The sequence below is a fragment of the Lutjanus erythropterus genome, chromosome 9, assembly GCF_056507025.1.
Source record: "Lutjanus erythropterus isolate fLutEry1 chromosome 9, fLutEry1.hap2, whole genome shotgun sequence".
Classification (NCBI taxonomy): domain Eukaryota; kingdom Metazoa; phylum Chordata; class Actinopteri; order Lutjaniformes; family Lutjanidae; genus Lutjanus; species Lutjanus erythropterus.
In genome coordinates, this window is record NC_139325.1 from 27,720,408 (window position 1) to 27,738,353 (window position 17,946).

General features: G+C 36.9%; 2 protein-coding genes and 1 long non-coding RNA gene across 3 annotated transcripts; all 3 read left to right on the top strand.

Moving 5' to 3' along the window:
- The first annotated feature begins 2,478 nt into the window (after positions 1 to 2,478).
- On the top strand, positions 2,479 to 8,504 carry LOC146321732 (sialic acid-binding Ig-like lectin 10). The gene is made up of 8 exons (XM_084727002.1): positions 2,479 to 2,587; positions 2,899 to 3,309; positions 3,526 to 3,849; positions 4,048 to 4,350; positions 5,225 to 5,884; positions 6,428 to 6,539; positions 6,627 to 6,696; positions 7,382 to 8,504. The coding sequence occupies exons 1-8, from the start codon at positions 2,527 to 2,529 to the stop codon at positions 7,832 to 7,834; spliced, it is 2,394 nt and encodes a 797-aa protein (XP_084583128.1). The 5' UTR covers positions 2,479 to 2,526; the 3' UTR covers positions 7,835 to 8,504.
- A 1,843-nt stretch (positions 8,505 to 10,347) lies between these two features.
- LOC146321733 (sialic acid-binding Ig-like lectin 14) lies at positions 10,348 to 12,168 on the top strand. The gene is given in 4 exon segments (XM_084725858.1): positions 10,348 to 10,492; positions 10,870 to 11,280; positions 11,524 to 11,832; positions 11,924 to 12,168. Coding segments are annotated over 4 exon segments (1,026 nt in total). The 5' UTR covers positions 10,348 to 10,431.
- Positions 12,169 to 13,094: 926 nt separating this feature from the next.
- On the top strand, positions 13,095 to 16,740 carry LOC146321734 (uncharacterized). The gene is made up of 3 exons (XR_014771409.1): positions 13,095 to 14,017; positions 15,625 to 15,730; positions 15,824 to 16,740. It is a non-coding gene; the product is annotated as an uncharacterized LOC146321734 (long non-coding RNA).
- Positions 16,741 to 17,946: the final 1,206 nt, after the last annotated feature.

The following is a 17,946-nucleotide window of genomic DNA, read 5'->3' on the forward strand; positions in this document are numbered from 1 at the left end:
ATGTAAATAAAACTTTTGCTCACCAAATAAATTATGGGTTAAGAAATGTGTAAAATTCTGAACTGCAGTTGTATAAGACATAATACATAGTCACTGTAGTAGCATTTCTTCATCATTTATTAAATAAAATTTAAGAATAAAGTAAGTAAAGTAATGCTAAGCCGTGTAGGTTTTGTTAATAATGGATTGTGATTGGTTGGTCAATTACAAAATTCTAAGGTCTGTTATTTCTTTGACAGCAGACTGTTGTATAACAGACCATTTCTATGATGAACAGACCCATATAAATCCATAAAATCATTTTTAAATTAACATTTTGTATCAAATTATTGATTCTTTTGTTAAGCAATCATGTATTATGCCCTCTCACTGTAATTATCCCTTACAAAACAAAGCTTAACTGTGATTTATAATTTGCATTGTACGCTCCTTTCCTTCATAAACTTCATTAATTCTATTAGTATATATAACATCAACTGAAGACACATTATTTAGCAGTATTTTAACACAGATTGCTTATTTCTGAACTACTAAAATGTGAAATTATCATGTAACTATCATCTGAAAAAAATCCATGTCATGTATCCTTAATTTTTGTTCCACTACAATAATTTGACAGGTTTAGTTTCTAGTTAATTTACAGTCACCGATTTGACATACAAGACATATTTTAAAACATGTTCTATTAAATAAACTATCCAGCTTAAATGATTAGTCATCTCATCAGTTATTTGTCAAGTATCAAAAAATGAATCGGTGACTGTTTTAATAACTGATTAATCTCTTACCATTTCATGGCTTCAGCTTCTGACATTGGACAGTTTGTTGCTTTCCTTGTTTTAAATTGCAGTAAATGGAGTAATTTAGAGGTTTGGACTGTTGGTGGCACAAAAAAAAGATGTGACAGTGACGCTTGGTCACTTTCAGTTCAGTTTAAGCCTGACTGTAATATAGAAGAAGTGAAAAGAAAATAACAAACACCGTACTTTTCCATCATTCAATGTGGGACTTTACTTGTAATGGAATGTAAAAGAAAAACAAAAAAATACCTAAGAATAAAAAAAGTCCTTTAGCCTCAGTTTGAATGTATATCTTTATCCATTTTTTGGAGTTAATTTTACATTCTCATAGGCTCTGTTTTGTATCTGACCTATTTTGTTGTGGTTAAATGTTATTTAATCTTTTTAAAACAGTTACTTGTGCTAACTTTACATTTGAAAATGTATTCTATTGTGAGGTAAAATCAGGGAACTGACAACCTTTTCAGAGACCATGTAGTGTTTGCATGTTGTCATGTTTAAGCTTTAACTCCATCACTGCTTTGTTTGTCTCAGATCATCCCTGTTCAGATTTTCACTTGTTTGGTGAGAACACTGTTTACAGATATTGCACAATTAAACCCCAAAATACAACACATAAATAATATGCAGAAGTGTTTCCAATTCAAAGCGGCTGCATGTGGTTGAAATGGGGAAATAGTGGAAGCAGATACTTTCCATTTTAATCTTCTGGAACTTGTGACAGTTGAAGTGCACTGTCATTAATAAATTATTTGACCACCGTCACTCAACTGTCACTGCAGATAGCTCATAACACAGACCATTTATAGCGTTAACACTTCAGGAACAAATGTAGAAAAGACTGAGTGAAGTGTTCGGTGCTTGCACTAGTTTGTCAGTTTCTCAAGATAACAAAAATCACGCATTTACAATACTTCCCTTTTCAAAATGGTTTGTGTTGCTTCACAGCCAAGGAGGGGAAGGAAACAAAACCAGCTTTCTCTTAATTATCCAGTGTTAATGATTTAAATTTGTAATTAGATACACATATTGTACTATGATACTGTACAGTAAATTTATAATATGCCGGCCAGTCTCAGGAAGAGAGAGACTGGAGAAACATTGCTGCCATGTGTCAGGGGAAACTTCCTCAAATCACGTTCTTGCAGAAAAAGGGAAGAAATAGAAAAGTGAGGAAAGGGTCATTTCTGAGCAGAATCTGTGGAGAGAAGACACCAGGAGAACAGAAAGAGGTAAAACACAACTTTTAATTTATGTTTAAATGAGCTTTTTGAACTGTAGATGATATAAGTTGTTGAAGTGAGTCATGATTTCCTGACAAATATCATAAAAAATGCATTTTAACATTCCTGGATTTGCTGGTAAAGTTAAGAAGGCTTTGCTGGAGAAAGAGAACTTGGGAATGGGTGGATTTTTTGTCACAGTTGGTGAATTTAGTAAATGATTTAAGAGGCCCAAAGCTACAGGAGTAGTAAAGTTAATTTAGGGTCCGTAAGACCTTTTGAGAGCAATGTGCTTTACCATAAAATTGACGATCGTCACAGTCTTGGGTAAAGTGTGTGAATCTTGCAACTGTGGAATGATTGAACATGCAACATCCTGTGTTAAGATCTGTGATGTCAGCTGTGGAGTTTCTTTTTGGTTAGTTCCTCTGTGTTTACTGCACGTTCACTGTAAAATCTGTCCCGTAGAGCAAGACACTGACTGTCTTAACCATCAAATCAGGATGTTTGTTCTCATCTGGGCGACTCTGCTTTTCTCTGTGAGAGGGACCCATGCAGACACAGGTATGCCTCTTTATTATAATCTTATGATGTCAAGATTAAAGATGTGAACATCATTGCAATAATTTCCATGATAAATGTCCTTGTACGTTTTCCTGCTTACAGTTCTATTGACTTACTCAGAAACTCTGGGATAAAGAGTTACTTAAATGACTTCTATTTATCAAAGATATGAGATAAAGGGAAATGTTAAATGCTGATATTCTGTTGTGTAACAAAAGCAGTATATGTGCTATCAGTTTATTGAATATGATGTATTGTCAAAATTTAAATAACCTCTGTCCCTGTGTTAATCTCACTGTTTGCATTAACAGGTGCTTCAGTGAAGGAAAAAACAGTCTGTCAGTCTGGATTCTGTATCACTCTTAATGAAGGAGAAATAACAGCAGAGGCTGGACTCTGTGTTGTCATACCATGTTCTTTCACTCCTGGTTCTGGCTTTACAGCCCTACATATGGTTTGGTTCAAATGTGAACCACCTGAACAAAGGTGTGGTGATTCAGACGTGATCTTCCACTCTAACAAGTACAACAGAAATGTTCAGTCTGGGTTTAGAGGACGAGTGTCACTGCTGGAGCCTGACGTGAGACAGATGAACTGCAGCATCATCATCAATGACCTCACTGAGTCAGACTCTGGATCATATCAGTTCAGAGTTAATGGTTACTACCAGTATCGTTCAGATGGATTTACATTCCCTCTAAAAGCAACTGTTTCTGTTAAAGGTATGAAGAGCTACAATAAATAATACACACTGAAAATGTTGATTATTGTGCCTTTCAATTGCACCAACATATCTGATGTATTATACATATTACTCCCACCAAATCATTGTCCCATTAATGTTAAACAAAGTATCTGATTACTTTAGTCTAAATTTAAGTTAATGTTGACCTTCAGGCTGCTCACTTGATTCCTCTCATGAACTGCTCTCCCATTAGGTCTGATCCAGAAGCCCACAGTGACGGTTCCTCTGGCTCTGACAGAGGGACAGCAGACCACACTGACCTGCACTGCTCCTGGTCTCTGCTCAGGATCTCGTCCTAAAATCACCTGGATGTGGAGAGGAGCAGGAGAGAACGACTCTCACATCACAGGAAACATGACTGCTTTCAAGACTGAGACTCTGACTGCTGTCACACACAGACACAGTTCAACTTTGACCTTTAATGCTTCAGCTGAACACCACGGCACCAACGTCACCTGTAAGGTCAGCTTCTCAAACAGCATCACCACAGAGGAAACAGTGACTCTCAATGTGACATGTGAGTAACAGATTCTATACTTCATTCTCACATCTTGTCTTGTATTTAGAATGTTTGCTAAAATATTGAACTTGTGTGATTTCTGCTGTGGTTTTCTGAGCTGTGTTAGATTATACAACATCAGCAGTGTTCTTGCAGGAATATTGTGAATTTCAGGGTACAGCATTATATAAGACAGTATATAATTTTGTTTTATAGATATGAAGGAGGTTAAAATCACTGGGACTACAAGTGTGAAGGAAGGTGAGACTCTGAATCTGACCTGCAGCGCTGAAAGTTTCCCTCCATCTCTTATCACATGGACTAAATTTTCTGATAAAAACATGCAAAATGGAACAGAAACTAATCTGCAGAATGACACTGAGACCTCTGTGTGGGAAGAAAGTGGGATGAGGTCTTTTTTTATCCATAACGTGACAGTAGCAGATTCTGGACAATACATCTGCACAGCAAACTATCAGAACAACACCCGGACGAAAAACGTTGATGTTACAGTCATATGTAAGTAGTACAATTACAACTGTTTGTATTGTATGTCTTGTAGTATTTTACTTTCTGCTACTCAGGTAACAGGGGAAATATGAGTTTAGAGCCTTAATAAGCACGGCAAACTCAGGCTGAATAACTTACCTATATGTTCAAATATAAGTGTGAACATCTCAATGTGCATTTTTGACTGCAGATAAAATGTACTGTTTGCTTTAGTCATTAATGGAAATAATGGAGATTTAAAAAGTCATTCAGGTGGTTCTCAGTCTCACTGGAGCCACATGTTTAGAGAAATAAAAATGTCTGTCAAAGCACTGTGACGACTATTAAAGCTGCTGACTGTAGAGTTTAAATGAGACTTTGGTGTCCTCCAGTGGTAACATTAAAAATAAAACACCTGTCAGACAATGCATGACTGCAAAAACATTTACACACCTTGACATGATATTATGTGTGTATATTATATAATATCTCAGTACTATATATATATCACAGTACTGCATGCATTTTCATTTATTCTTATGTATAGTGTATGTATCATTTATATTAATACCTCTATACATATATTTAGATAGCATTAGTGATAGCACATATACTAAGTAGGCTGCCTTGTTCTATTTCAATCAGAATCTTATAAAGTTACTATAAAACCTCAAGAAGTCTTCTGGAGTTGCACTACTGGACAAATTATATTTGCATGCATATTCTGTATATGTTTGACAGATATTTCCACAATTAATGTAGTGTATGTGGATAATGAATAGTGCAAGGTATCGTAATGTATGAATGACATTTCACTACTTTTATTTAACTTGACAAAATAGATTTGTTTCCTAAAGCTGTCTTATCTGACCTTCAAATATATTGTTTGAAATTTGCTTCACAGATATGAGGAAACCTGTAATCACAGGGAATACGACTGTTAAGGTGGGAGATGCTCTGAATCTGACCTGCAGTGTTGAAAGTTTTCCTCTGTCTCGTATCACATGGACTATACCTGGTTCCAACACAAACTCGCCCAAACCTAACACTGACCTGCAGAGCGACACTGGATCAGCCACACTTCTCATCCATAATATGAGTCCAGAACGCTCTGGACAGTACATGTGTACAGTACAACTCCTGGACACGCATGAGACTGTATTTGCTAATGTAACTGCGACTTGTGAGTATACTGTAGTAATCTCTTTCAAAGGGATGTTTATGTTCACATTTTACTCTATCAGCATTTTGTTGTGGTGTTGTAACTCTGCTTGTGTGTTTGCAGTGTTTCCAAAGATTTTAAACACTAGATGTGAGGTCCAGTCAGAGGTCCTGACCTGTGTGTGTATCAGTGAGGCGGTTCCTTTACCTGCCATCAAATGGCCGCTGTTGAAGAACCACACTGAGTACTCTGTTACTACCAGTGTGTCAAAACACACAGTCAACAGCAGCATCACCCTGACTGTAAAAGACCACAGCAGCGCTGCTGTTGAGTGTGTCAGCAGCAGTGAAGTTGGGGAAGTGGAACAGAACATCAACATCATAACTTCAGAGAGGCGAGAAGGTACGCAAGTGCACTGTACTGCCTTTTTAATTGACTCCCACTGACAACCTGGGAATAACACTCAACAATCTACCCTCTTTAAGATCTGTGATTGGTCAAAGTGTCCTGTCACAGACAAGAATTTCTAAAGCCTGAAAACAGAGCAAAGAGATACAGCAGTCTAATTAATTTTAAAATGTTGAAAGGTGATTGTGGAATTTTTGCCCAATGATGCCAAAAATATACATCTTTAGCTTTACCACAGCTTTAATGTGAAACTCATGAATAGCCTTTCAGGAATTCGTGGGCAAACTGCACGTTTCTGCAAGGCTTTCATACTGAAACTGAAGTATTTGGGTTTAATTAACACCAACTTAACAAAAATACACACTGATGTGTCAGCAGCAATGAAAATGGGGAAGCACAATAAAACCTCACCATCCGCATAGACATTTCAGAAAAAAGGGTGCATCTTCTCAGCTAAAACACGTTTTTAGTTTTAAGTTTTTACATGTACATTATTGTTGAGAACAACATTTTTTCTTTTATTCCTCTTTATTGCAGATCAACACATAGAAATGTTAAAAAGTGTGCCATGGCTGGAAGTCATAATTGCCTTTTTGATTGGGATACTTCTTTCAGCAGTCATCTGTTGTTTGGTGACAAAATGCCACAGGTACACTATTCATTGCAATAATTGATTCCTGGTTTTGATAAGACAATTTTAATTTGTTACTGTTTAAATATGTTTTGTTTTTCTCAGGAAAAAACAAAAGAGCTTTGGAAATCCGAATGAAACTCTGGAGATGGTGACCAGTCAAGAGGATCCACTGGTATCAGTCACAACACTACTTTTCTTCAGAATTGTCTTCAATATTAAATGTGGCTTTCATTATTTTAATATTTCAGTCAGACACTTTATACAAGGTATTGACCGTAAATAGCAAATGGTCATCCAGTTAGATGTGGCAGAAAATAGTTTGCTTTTTCAGGGAACTGAAAAATCTGAATTTGAGTTGCAAGAACGAGGCTACCAGTAGAAATAATCCCCTCTTAACAGGAAAATTCACCATATTTCATGTGTGTGTTCAATCCGTGTTGATTGTAATTAAGCACATACTGAGGAATTTATTCCTTCATTCAGTTACATTTAACAGCAGAAAGCTGAATTCACATAGTCTGTAGTTTTCCTGCCTCCAGCTACATTACTTTCAGCTTGGATTTCTAGTCTCTGAGTAGTATTTTTGCCACCTAATGCTATGTGTTAGCTAATAGAATTAGCTCCTCTTTTCCTCAACTTTTAGCCGTCTGTAAAAACATCGTTCTGATTTCTTGGTGAATCTTTTTGTACACAAGTCACAATAAGCTTACTATAATAAAAGCAGATACACATCCTGATGGATTACAGTATTTCAAAGATTAGAATATGAGTTGATAAAAATGACTAGATGGACATATTTAAGACAGTTTTGGTGCTTTTTGCTGAATGAGTCATGTAATTGATGTTTTACATGACAGATAGATGCTGGTCAAGCAGGGGAAGATGATCAGACCTACTACCAAGAGGCAGCTGAAGAAGAAGAAGAAGAAGGAGGAGGAGGAGGAGGAGGAGAAGGAGGAGAAGCTGAGGCAGCAGAGAAACCTAGCCTTGATCTTGATGGTGGACCAAAAGATGTGGAGTACGCCAGCATTGATTTCTCTGTGTTGAAGAGAAAGAGTCCCAGGGAGGCAGCAAAGAACCAAGAGACTACAGAGACGGAGTACGCTGAGATCAAGAGACAAGTAAAAGAGGAAAGACAAGACAATGGTGGAGAGGAAGGTGAAGTGTTGGAGGGCAAAGAGGAGGAGGAAGAGGAGGAAGAGATAAAGATGGAGGAGGATAAGGAAATAAAACTGTGTGTCCCAGAAGAGGAGGAAGGTGAAGATGTGGCAGTGTACTCCAATGTAAAGGAAATAATGGCTGAGATTTGAGGACGGTGTTGCATCGTGGAATTGCTTGAGAATTAAGTTTGTTTGCTTTCATCAGAAATGATGGATTGTCGTTCTGGTAAATGTTTTTACCACAGAGCCGTGATGTTCGGACACCAAATTCAGCCTGTGGTAAACCAAAGTGACTGAGACGCTTTACTCCTCTTCATGTTAAGGGGCTGTGCAAATCCATTCACTCAGCTAAGCGTGGACTGGAAGTTTGACAGACTTTCTTGAGATCAAGTGTCATGGAGCTTCAGTGTGTTTACTTTTCATAAATTTTCCCAAAGTTTACCGACATTCATGAAAAAAATGACACATCCATTATGCCGTTGGTGTATGAACTGAGGGGCCAGAGGGAAAACCGCTTGTCTTCTCTGCTCTGAGAGCGATTTGTACTTTTGTTTGATGACCATGAGCCTTAGATGTCCCTCTGGTTAAACATTCTCTGCATCAGGCACAAAATTAACTCACACTTTGACCATGGGTAGGAAAGAGGTGTCTGGCTCTATCATGGCTCTAGGTATGGCAACATTAGTCTATCTGTCAGACCATTTTGTTTGAGACAGAAAAACCTCTTGAATGTATTGCAGTGACTCTGTTTATAGTACAGCTTAACCTGTCGCACCACCATGAATTTAGCATGTGGTTTTGTTGAAGTGTCTAAACCCCACACTTCGCAGGTGAAACAAAAAGCCTAACACATTGTGTCTGATGTGCACCCTTTTTTAATTCATAAAACTGCTCTCAGGTAGACATTATAGAGCTGCAGCAGTGACCAAGAATATTTATAAAAAATCTTTCGTACCAAATGCAATAACCCTACAAAACTTGTTAAAATGATTCAGACTGGTGCTGTGCCCGTTATTGTTGTCTGCACTGTGAATGTGTACAAAAGTCTGTATACAAAACTGTTTATAAAAATACATTTTTCATCTTCACTCAAAAACAGAAGGCTACAACTCTGTGACCTCTCAAGCTCTGTGATAATGAATCATTATTGTTCTTTTGGTAAGAATAAGTGTGAATAAGCTGGTTTATTAAAATAAAGAATATTAAGCTTATATTAGAAAAGAGAAATGTACTAAGATGGGAAAGTTTTTTTTTTTTTTTTTTTTAGTCTTTATTTTGGACAGTAAAGCTTTGTAATTAATCACTTCATTTCTTCTGGTGTATGTGTGCTAGAATGCAGGTTTGGGCCCCCAGCTTTCCTTAGATACAAGTAAGGGGTGCTCTGAGGAAAAAGGGTTGGGAACCACTGGTCAAAACAACTATTGGATGAATTGCCATGAAATCTGGTACTCTGGTATTCCTTTGACTCTTTGTCCAATAGGAATGACCAAATACCTGCAAAACTAATGACATTCCCAACAGCCTCAGCTGTATGTTTAGTTTGTCCCCCATCTCTTACAGTGTCTACACTGTTTTAATGGCTAAAAGAAAAATCTCCTCAGGGACTTTTCTGAGAACACAATTTGTAGATTTTGCACAATAAACATTGAACCATAAATTATTCTTTCACAACAGTTTTTGTTTCTAAGAGGCTGCATGTTGCTGAAATTAAAAACTAGGATGAATGCAAATAAGTTTATTTGTTTAATCTGCAGTTATTTAATGTATCATTGTTATGTCTTTATTTTTTTATGCATGAATAAACTGATTCTTAAATAATGATCATCTTTGAGAATTATTATTTAAATAGTGCTGCAGGTATTAACCAGTCATACAGATCATTCATATTCATGCACATACCACTATGCAGATCATGTGTTAGGACTATGCATAACAAAGTAGATAGATTAGTTGGCAGGTATGATTGTCGGTTTATAAAGATGATGTTTCAGTTATGAAGATAAGCAAAGAAAAATCTATACTTGCTTGATTTTATTTTTATTTTATTTTATATCAGGGATAAAGGTGCACATTTCCAAATTGATATATCATTTATATACCTAATATTAGGAGGCTTTTTGCTGAAAGTGTGGCATCTAAGGACGGCCAGCAGTGTTTAGAGAAACTTCCTGGAAACTTGTCTTGCAAAAAGGAGGAAGAATTACGAAAAGAGGAGGGCGAGTCAGTTCACAGCAGAAGCATTTGGCAGAGATGACAGAAAGGAGAAGTGAGGAGGAGAACACGCTAAAAAGGGGTAAAACACTTCATTTATCTTTTATAAAATATATTTTGAAATTGTAACTGGAACCTATAGTCATTATTATTCCCTAAACAAAGACATAAAATGTTTGTTTGTTAGTTTAATGCATTTAATTGGGAAAGTCTGAGGTTGTGGTGGATTGTAGGTTTATTTCAGAGCTGTTTGTGAGCTGCTGCAGATGCATTTGTTTATTTATTAGCTTTCTGGAACAGATATCACAAGTGCTTAAAAATTAAACAAACTATGAAGAACGTGTTACATTTATTAATGTGACTACAAAAAAGATGAACATGCATCATTCTGTATTTACATCTGTGCTGTTAACCAGAAAGGTGTCTATTGTCCATTTTCATCAACTTAAACATTTTAATGTATAAAATATTTTCCTCGGAAGGGAAAAGTTTGTCCTGTGGAGTGAGAGACTGACTGCCTCAATCATCGAATCAGAATGTTTTTTCTCATCTGGGTGACTTTGCTTTTCTCTGTGAGCAGGATCAATGCAGGCCAAGGTATGCAGCTTTATTATAATCTTGAAATGATATAATGATTAAAGATCTGAACAAAATAGAAAGTAATTTGCCATGATAACTGTTCTTATATACTTGTTCCTGACATGCTGCCAAATAAGAAGTATTTCATTTTTCCACCCTTAATTTACTAGCTCATTGGTGATATTCTGCACAGCATGTATTGACTTATTAGGAAATTCTGGGATAAGTAGTTATAGTTTTGTAAATTACTCTTGTTTACCAAAGATGTTGTGGATAATGAAATATGAAATTCTATTGTGTTGTCTGCTGCCTTTGTTCAACATTTATTGAATATAGCGTATTGTCAAAATTGAAATATCCTCTGTTTCTCTGTTTGTCACTGTTTGTATTAACAGGAGCTTCAGTGGTGGAAAAAACAGTCTGTCAGTCTGGATCCTGTATCACTCTTAATGAAGGAGAAATAACAGCAGAGGCTGGGCTCTGTGTTGTCATACCATGTTCTTTCACTCCTGCTTCTGGCTTTAAACCCAAACATATGATTTGGGTCAAATGTGAATCTAAACAAAGATGTAGTGAATCACAAATAATCTTCCACTCTAACAAGAACAACAGAAAAGTTCAGTCTAGGTTTAGAGGACGAGTGTCACTGCTGGAGCCTGACGTGAGACAGATGAAGTGCAGCATCATCATCAATGACCTCACTGAGTCAGACTCTGGATCATATAAGTTCAGAGTTAATGGAATCAAACAAGATGGGAAGGAAGATGAATTAACATTCTCTGAAAGAGTAACCGTCTCTGTTAAAGGTAAGAAGAGCCACAATAAATATATGTGGTGTAGATGTTCATTGTTGTACCTCTGAACTCCACTGATATATTTGATGTATTTATTTGGGCAGCCAATAGGAACTGCAGCAGTTGATATAACTCTTACTTATTGTCCTGTTGAAATGTTTTACAGTAGTATTTGATAATTTTAGCCAAGATTTAAGTTAATGATGACCTTCAGGCTGCTCACTTGATTCCTCTCATGAACTGCTCTCCCATTAGGTCTGATCCAGAAGCCCACAGTGATGATTCCTCCTCTGAAACATGGACAGCAGACCACACTGACCTGCACTGCTCCTGGTCTCTGCTCTGGATCTGATCCTAAAATCACCTGGATGTGGAGAGGAGCAGGAGAGAACGACTCTCACATCACAGGAAACATGACTGAGACTCTGACTGCTGTCACACAGAGACACATTTCAACTTTGACCTTTAATGCTTCAACTGAACACAACGGCACCAACGTCACCTGTGAGGTCAGCTTCTCAAACAACATCACCACAGTGGAGACAGTGACTCTCAATGTAACATGTGAGTAAAACATATTATACATATTATGTTTTTCTTTTTTACTTTGCAAACTTAAAAAAAAAAACATGTCCTAGGTCTGTTCAGATTTCAGTTCTGTTCAAAATCAGTGGAAATCCACCTGTGAAGAAGGGTGATGCTCTGAATCTGATCTGCAGTGCTGATAGCTTCCCTGCTTCTCTTATTATGTGGACTAAATTTGACAAAAGCCTGCATGTGAAATCTGAAAATGAAGTGCAAAAGCACAATGGATCAGCTTCTCTTATTAACTCTGGATAGTACATCTGTACAGCAAAACATCTGAATAATACTCAGATGAAAAAGGTTAATGTAATGTGAAAACATTTTGTTAATCCTCTTAAAAAAAGAAATTTATAGCAATTCTTCATTATCAGATAGCCCTCTTAAGTTGAGTGTCAGTGGATTTATTTATTTTTTTTATATTTCATTACATTACAATACATATGCACTCTAACCAAATAGTTTTTTTCAGCCACCGTTAGATTGAACTCAGTTGTTTTGAATAGTAAGGAATTGTTTTGTCAGAATAAATCTAATAGGTTGTCTAAAATTTTGTCTTTTTAAAGATGTAGACAAACCAGTAGTCACAGGAATGACGTCTGTGAAAGTAGGAGATAATCTGAATCTGAGCTGCAGTGTTGAACAGCCACTCTTTTCATCCGTAATGTGACGACAGAACATTCTGGACGGTACATCTGTACAGCAACACACCAGATTCCTACCCTGACTGTACATGCTGTAACTGTGACATGTACAGTATGTCACAAAAGTGAGTACACCCCTCACGTTTCAGCAACCATTTTATTATATCTTCTCAAGGGACAATACTATAGAAATAAAACTTGGATATACTTTAGAGTAGTCAGTGTACAGCCTGTATAGCAGTATAGATTTTCTATCCACTGAAAATTACTAAACACAGCCATTATTGTCTAAATAGCTGGCAACATTAGTGAGTACACCCTTAGTGATACCTGTACATGTCACTTGTCCTATTCATCATGTTCATGTTTTTGCCTACTTGACTGGACCATACAAATTTGTGTGTCATGGATTAGAGCCCTTACATTTGGTGCTTTGTGTACAATTCTCTCATATTGGCCACTGGGATGTTCAACATGGCACCTCATGGCAAAGAACTCTCTAAGGATGTGAGAAAAAGAATTGTTGCTCTCCACAAACATGGCCTAGGCTATAAGAAGACTGGTAACACCCTGAAACTGAGCTACAGCACGGTCGCCAAGGTCATACAGCGGTTTTCCAAGACAGGTTCCAATCTGAACAGGCCTCGCCAGGGTCGACCAAAGAAGTTGAGTCGTCATGCTCTGCGTCATATCCAGCAGGTGGCTTCAAAAAATAGATGCATGAGTGCTGCATGCATTGCTACAGAGGTTGAAGAAGTGGGAGGTCAGCCTGTCAGTGCTCAGACCATACGTCTTGCCTACAGTCAAGCGTGGTGGTGGTAGCGTCATGGTCTGGGGCTGCATGAATGCTGCCGGCACCGGGGAGCTGCAGTTTATTGAGGGAAACATGAATTCCAACATGTACTGTGACATTCTGAAGCAGAGCATGACCCCCTCCCTTCGGAAACTGTGTTGAGTTATTTTCAGAGGACAGTAAATCTATACTGCTATACAAGATGTACGCTGACTACTCTAAATTATATCCAAGTTTCATTTCTATAGTATTGTCCCTTGAGAAGATATAATAAAATGGCTGCTGAAACGTGAGGGGTGTACTCACTTTTGTGACATACTGTAAGTAGACTGTACATCTACTGATCATCTTAGCAACTTGAACAGACTGTACTAATATTATTGAAAATGATGTTTATGTTAACATTTTACTCTATCAGCATTTTGTTGAAATTCTGCTTGTGTGTTTACAGTGTTGCCAAAGATTGTCCACTCTAGATGTGAGGTTCAGTCTGAGATTCTGACCTGTGTGTGCGTCAGTGAGGCGTCTCCTTTACCCACCATCAAATGGCCGCTGTTGGAGAACTATACTGAGTACTCCATCGCAACCACAGTGACAAACCACACAGTCAACAGCACCGTCATCCTGACTGTAAAGGACCACGCTCACACTGATGTTGAGTGTGTCAGCAGGAGTGGAGATGGGGAAGTGGAACACACCATCACCATCATAACTTCAGAGAGGACAGGATGTACGCAAGCGCACTGCACTGCCTTTTTAATGTGGTTGTGTTAATTTACACATGGCTGCTGATTGTGACACCCACCAAATGACCTGAGAATGAATCTCAACAATCAACCCTCTTACTGTCAAAGTTTCCTGTCAAGGGCAAGAATTTCTAAAGCCTGAAAACAGAGCAAAGACGTGCAGCAGTCTAGTTTTTTCCCACTTGAATTATAATATGCTGAAAGATTGTTGTGGAATATGTTTAAATATGAAACTTCTAAATAACATTTCAGCAATTCTTGGTCAAACTCCATTTACTTTTCTGCAATGTCTTTACAGGAAGTGTTTGGATTTGAATAACAACGACTTAACACAAACACAAGAAAAAGTATATATAACAGAAAAAAAAATTCTTGAGCTGATTTAAATTAAATTATATGTTTCCTTAGAATTTGCCCCTGGCACAATGTAGTGTGACATATATCTGCTTTTCGGACTGTTGGTTACTTAGCTTCCTGTGTCAAATCTGCAGTATCTGTCTATAGCATATCTCTACCAAGTGTTTTTTTCATCCATTAGTTAGTTAAAAGACATAACTTTTTACAGTTTGTTGCACATATTATTTTGTTTGCTTTGTATATAGTGAGCATGAGTTACTATTTTAGCCACAAGCTAACATCAGGTTGCTTTGGCTCTGTTTTACACTTGTTACTTGGAAGAGTTGCCTAAAATGAAAGTGACTGACGTACACCATGTTGGTGTATAAGAGGCATGACATAACAAAGGAGCTCATCGGTCACCAGCTGTTTCTGCTCATTTATAATCACATACACACAGCTGATAACCCCGTGGATTTATAACATGAAGGTTTTTATGTGTTACTTGTGTCTTCTGTGATGATCTGCGGTGAGGATTTGTCTCCTCCTGTCTGTGTGTCTGCTCAGTACACACAGCGCCGTAAAAAGTGTCCACTCACCACCTTAACTCTCCCAGCTTAAAATAAAAAAAAATAAATATGTGGAAAAAAGTTCATAACATCACACAAACAGCAGTGAACATGTTATGCTCGCTTTATCAACATGGTGTATGTCAGTCACTTTTATTTTGGGCAACTCCTCCAAGCACCAAGCATAAAAAAAGAGCCAAAGAAACCTAATGTTAGCCTGTGGCTAGCTAACATTGCTATATAATGTTGTTGTCTATATTTTAAAATGATCAAAAATACTAACTAATACACAATATATACAAATGATAAGCTATAAACAATATGCACAAATGGAACTGTAAAAAGTTAAGTTTACAACCAACTAAAGGATGAAAAAGCACTCTGATGACCACAGAGGTATACTGCAGATTTGAAATGAGGAGCAAAGTAACTTTTTTTTTTTACCTAATTTAGAATAATTTCATAAAAACATTGATTAATTTTAGTATCTATCATTTACGAGTTACGCTGCTTAAATTGGAGTTGACACTGAGTTTACAGCATAAATACTCTCGACTGGTTATGCAGCCTACATTAAGTCATTTCTAACAGCAGATCAACATGGACCTTGGCATGAATAAGGTTATATACTAGTACAAAATGTGCAGTACAGTATAACCATAGCAGTCTGTCATTTCTTGTGGTAGATCATGTGCAGCAGTGTGGCTCTGACAGTGCAGTGCTTCCATGGGCCGTCACTGCTGTCTCTCTCATTGTGAGCGTCATCTGCATCATCTGCGTGCTGTTCCTCTGGTACGTTACTACATCATCATTTTATCATTTAATCAGTGCAGTGGAGACTTTTAGACAACGCATCAAGTCACTCACTCTTTCTTCTCTCTGAAGGAACACAAGAAAAAAGGCGAAACCAGACCAAGAAGACAAAACTTACATGTCGCTGCAGAAAAGAGAACCATCATCAGAGTATGATGTTATTGGCCAACAGCAATGTCACTGAGATTTCCAGTAATATGGCATTTATTGGAGCTATTTGAATTTAACTGTTGCTTACATTTTGCTTATACAGCTTCACAGCATGTTCACTGATGGGACATTATTTCACAATGATGTGTTCATTCATGCTCACACCTTCACACCTGAGAGATTTCCAGTGTAATCATGGCCAGTATATTTTATTGGGTTTGTTTAGTATTTGCTCTGCAGATTTCCAAAATGAATTAATACTGAAAATTTGACTGTGACAGTGTTTATGAGTTGTGACTTCACTTTTATCTGAAAGAATGGTCCTCATGCATGAATTGTTCATATGCACAGATTTGATTTTAACTTACATGTCAATAATTTAAGAACATTTGTGGTATCCATTAATACTTAATACATTTAAATGTTTACACGTAAATATGATTATGTTACCGATTAGGAGCCTCAGCTTAGATCTGGCTGCACCTGCTGCACCCCGACAGAGAAATTTCTCCAATGATGCTCCAGTCCACTCCTCCAGTCTGGGGGTATTTCTATGCTAATTAGAAACTTCCTGGAAGTCACATCCAATTCAAGATCAAACACAATTCATCAACACACACAGGTGAGGAAGAACAGATTTGGCTGTCTGTACATTTCATGAATCCCTCATAGGATTTTCTTATTCTTCTCCTCCTGCTTTGTTTAAGAACAAATATAAGAGAAAAGTAAGAAAACATTCATGCATGAGGTCCAGTGTGTCTGGAATACGTTGTGTAAAGGACTTAATCTTATGTTGTAGGATGGCATGTGAAATTGTTTTTGAAAATAAAGGCCATTTTGATTCATACATTTGTTGTATTTTTCTGTTTAGTTGCAGAGATTTCCTTTGTCACAAATCAGCAAAAAAGACCTATAAATATTTGGCACAAAGACTATTGAACCAAGCCTGATAATCAGATCAAATTATATATTTGTGATTCTGTCCATTATCCAGAGTCCTGCCCTCTGTTAAAGGGTCCAATGAGCTGAAATACGAAACTGAGTTTTTCTGTTTATATTCTGATACACAAGCAGAAATTTACAATAACTGTGACCAACTGCTGTTACGTACGTACACACTTGCTCCCATGTGTGCAATGCATCAACACACACACAAATTGCTGAAGGTGCAAAAGTCATAAAAATAGAAATCACAAATGCAGAGCTTCTTGCAAAGCAGCCGCATAGATGAAACTGACAATTATTTATGAATGCTAATCTCCCCTTTCAATCAGCAGGAATTAAATACACATCATGAATGAAAAAAACTCTCATTTGACCATAATTACTCAACTGTCACAGCACATATACATTAAGACAATAATACAGAGCAATTACAGTTGTTCACACTGTGCAGATATGTATTATGGATTATAATGTACTTTATAATTGACATGAAAAGACACAATAAAATGACCAAAGGTTATTCTGTCACAGAAACTGAATGAGAAAAACATTCAATGAAACTCCAACTGTTTTAAACTCACAAATCTAACTTACATTTTTTTCTTATGCTCTACAAATGATCAGTTCTTTGACACAAACCAGCCAAAAGGAGAAGCAGGAAAAGGAGAAGGAAAAGATTAAGAGCCATTTACTGTAAAGAAGAGCAGTCTCAGCAGAGATCACTGTGGAGAGAGAAGAACTGAACAGAAAGGTAAGATACAACTTATGCAAAACATATTTTTGAGTGGATTATCAATATCATGAAAACATGAGTGTATTTGTAATTAGAGTTAAGTTTATTCTTATTACAACTTTGTAGACCAACTGTTTCATAGCATAGAAAACATGTCAGCCACACCCTGAGTAAAGTGAGACACATTTATTTACACAACAATAGAATAACAACACATTTAATAATATATCATTTATATTAAGGTTGTCAAAGGTATCAATACTTTGATATTTTTTCCAACATAACAGTTTATAACTATATGACTGCAGTTAATTATTCCTGAGACAGGATCAAATGTAGTAAAGCTATGATCAAAGTTCTCATTCAG

What these genes read in the sequence shown, in the direction of transcription:
- LOC146321732 (XM_084727002.1), top strand. Translation starts at nt 2,527, where the DNA reads ATGTTTGTTCTCATCTGGGCGACTCTGCTTTTCTCTGTGAGAGGGACC. An exon ending in AGTGACTCTCAATGTGACAT is followed by an intron (nt 3,850 to 4,047) that starts GTGAGTAACAGA and finishes TTTGTTTTATAG; the next exon opens with ATATGAAGGAGGTTAAAATC. An exon ending in TTGGTGACAAAATGCCACAG is followed by an intron (nt 6,540 to 6,626) that starts GTACACTATTCA and finishes TGTTTTTCTCAG; the next exon opens with GAAAAAACAAAAGAGCTTTG.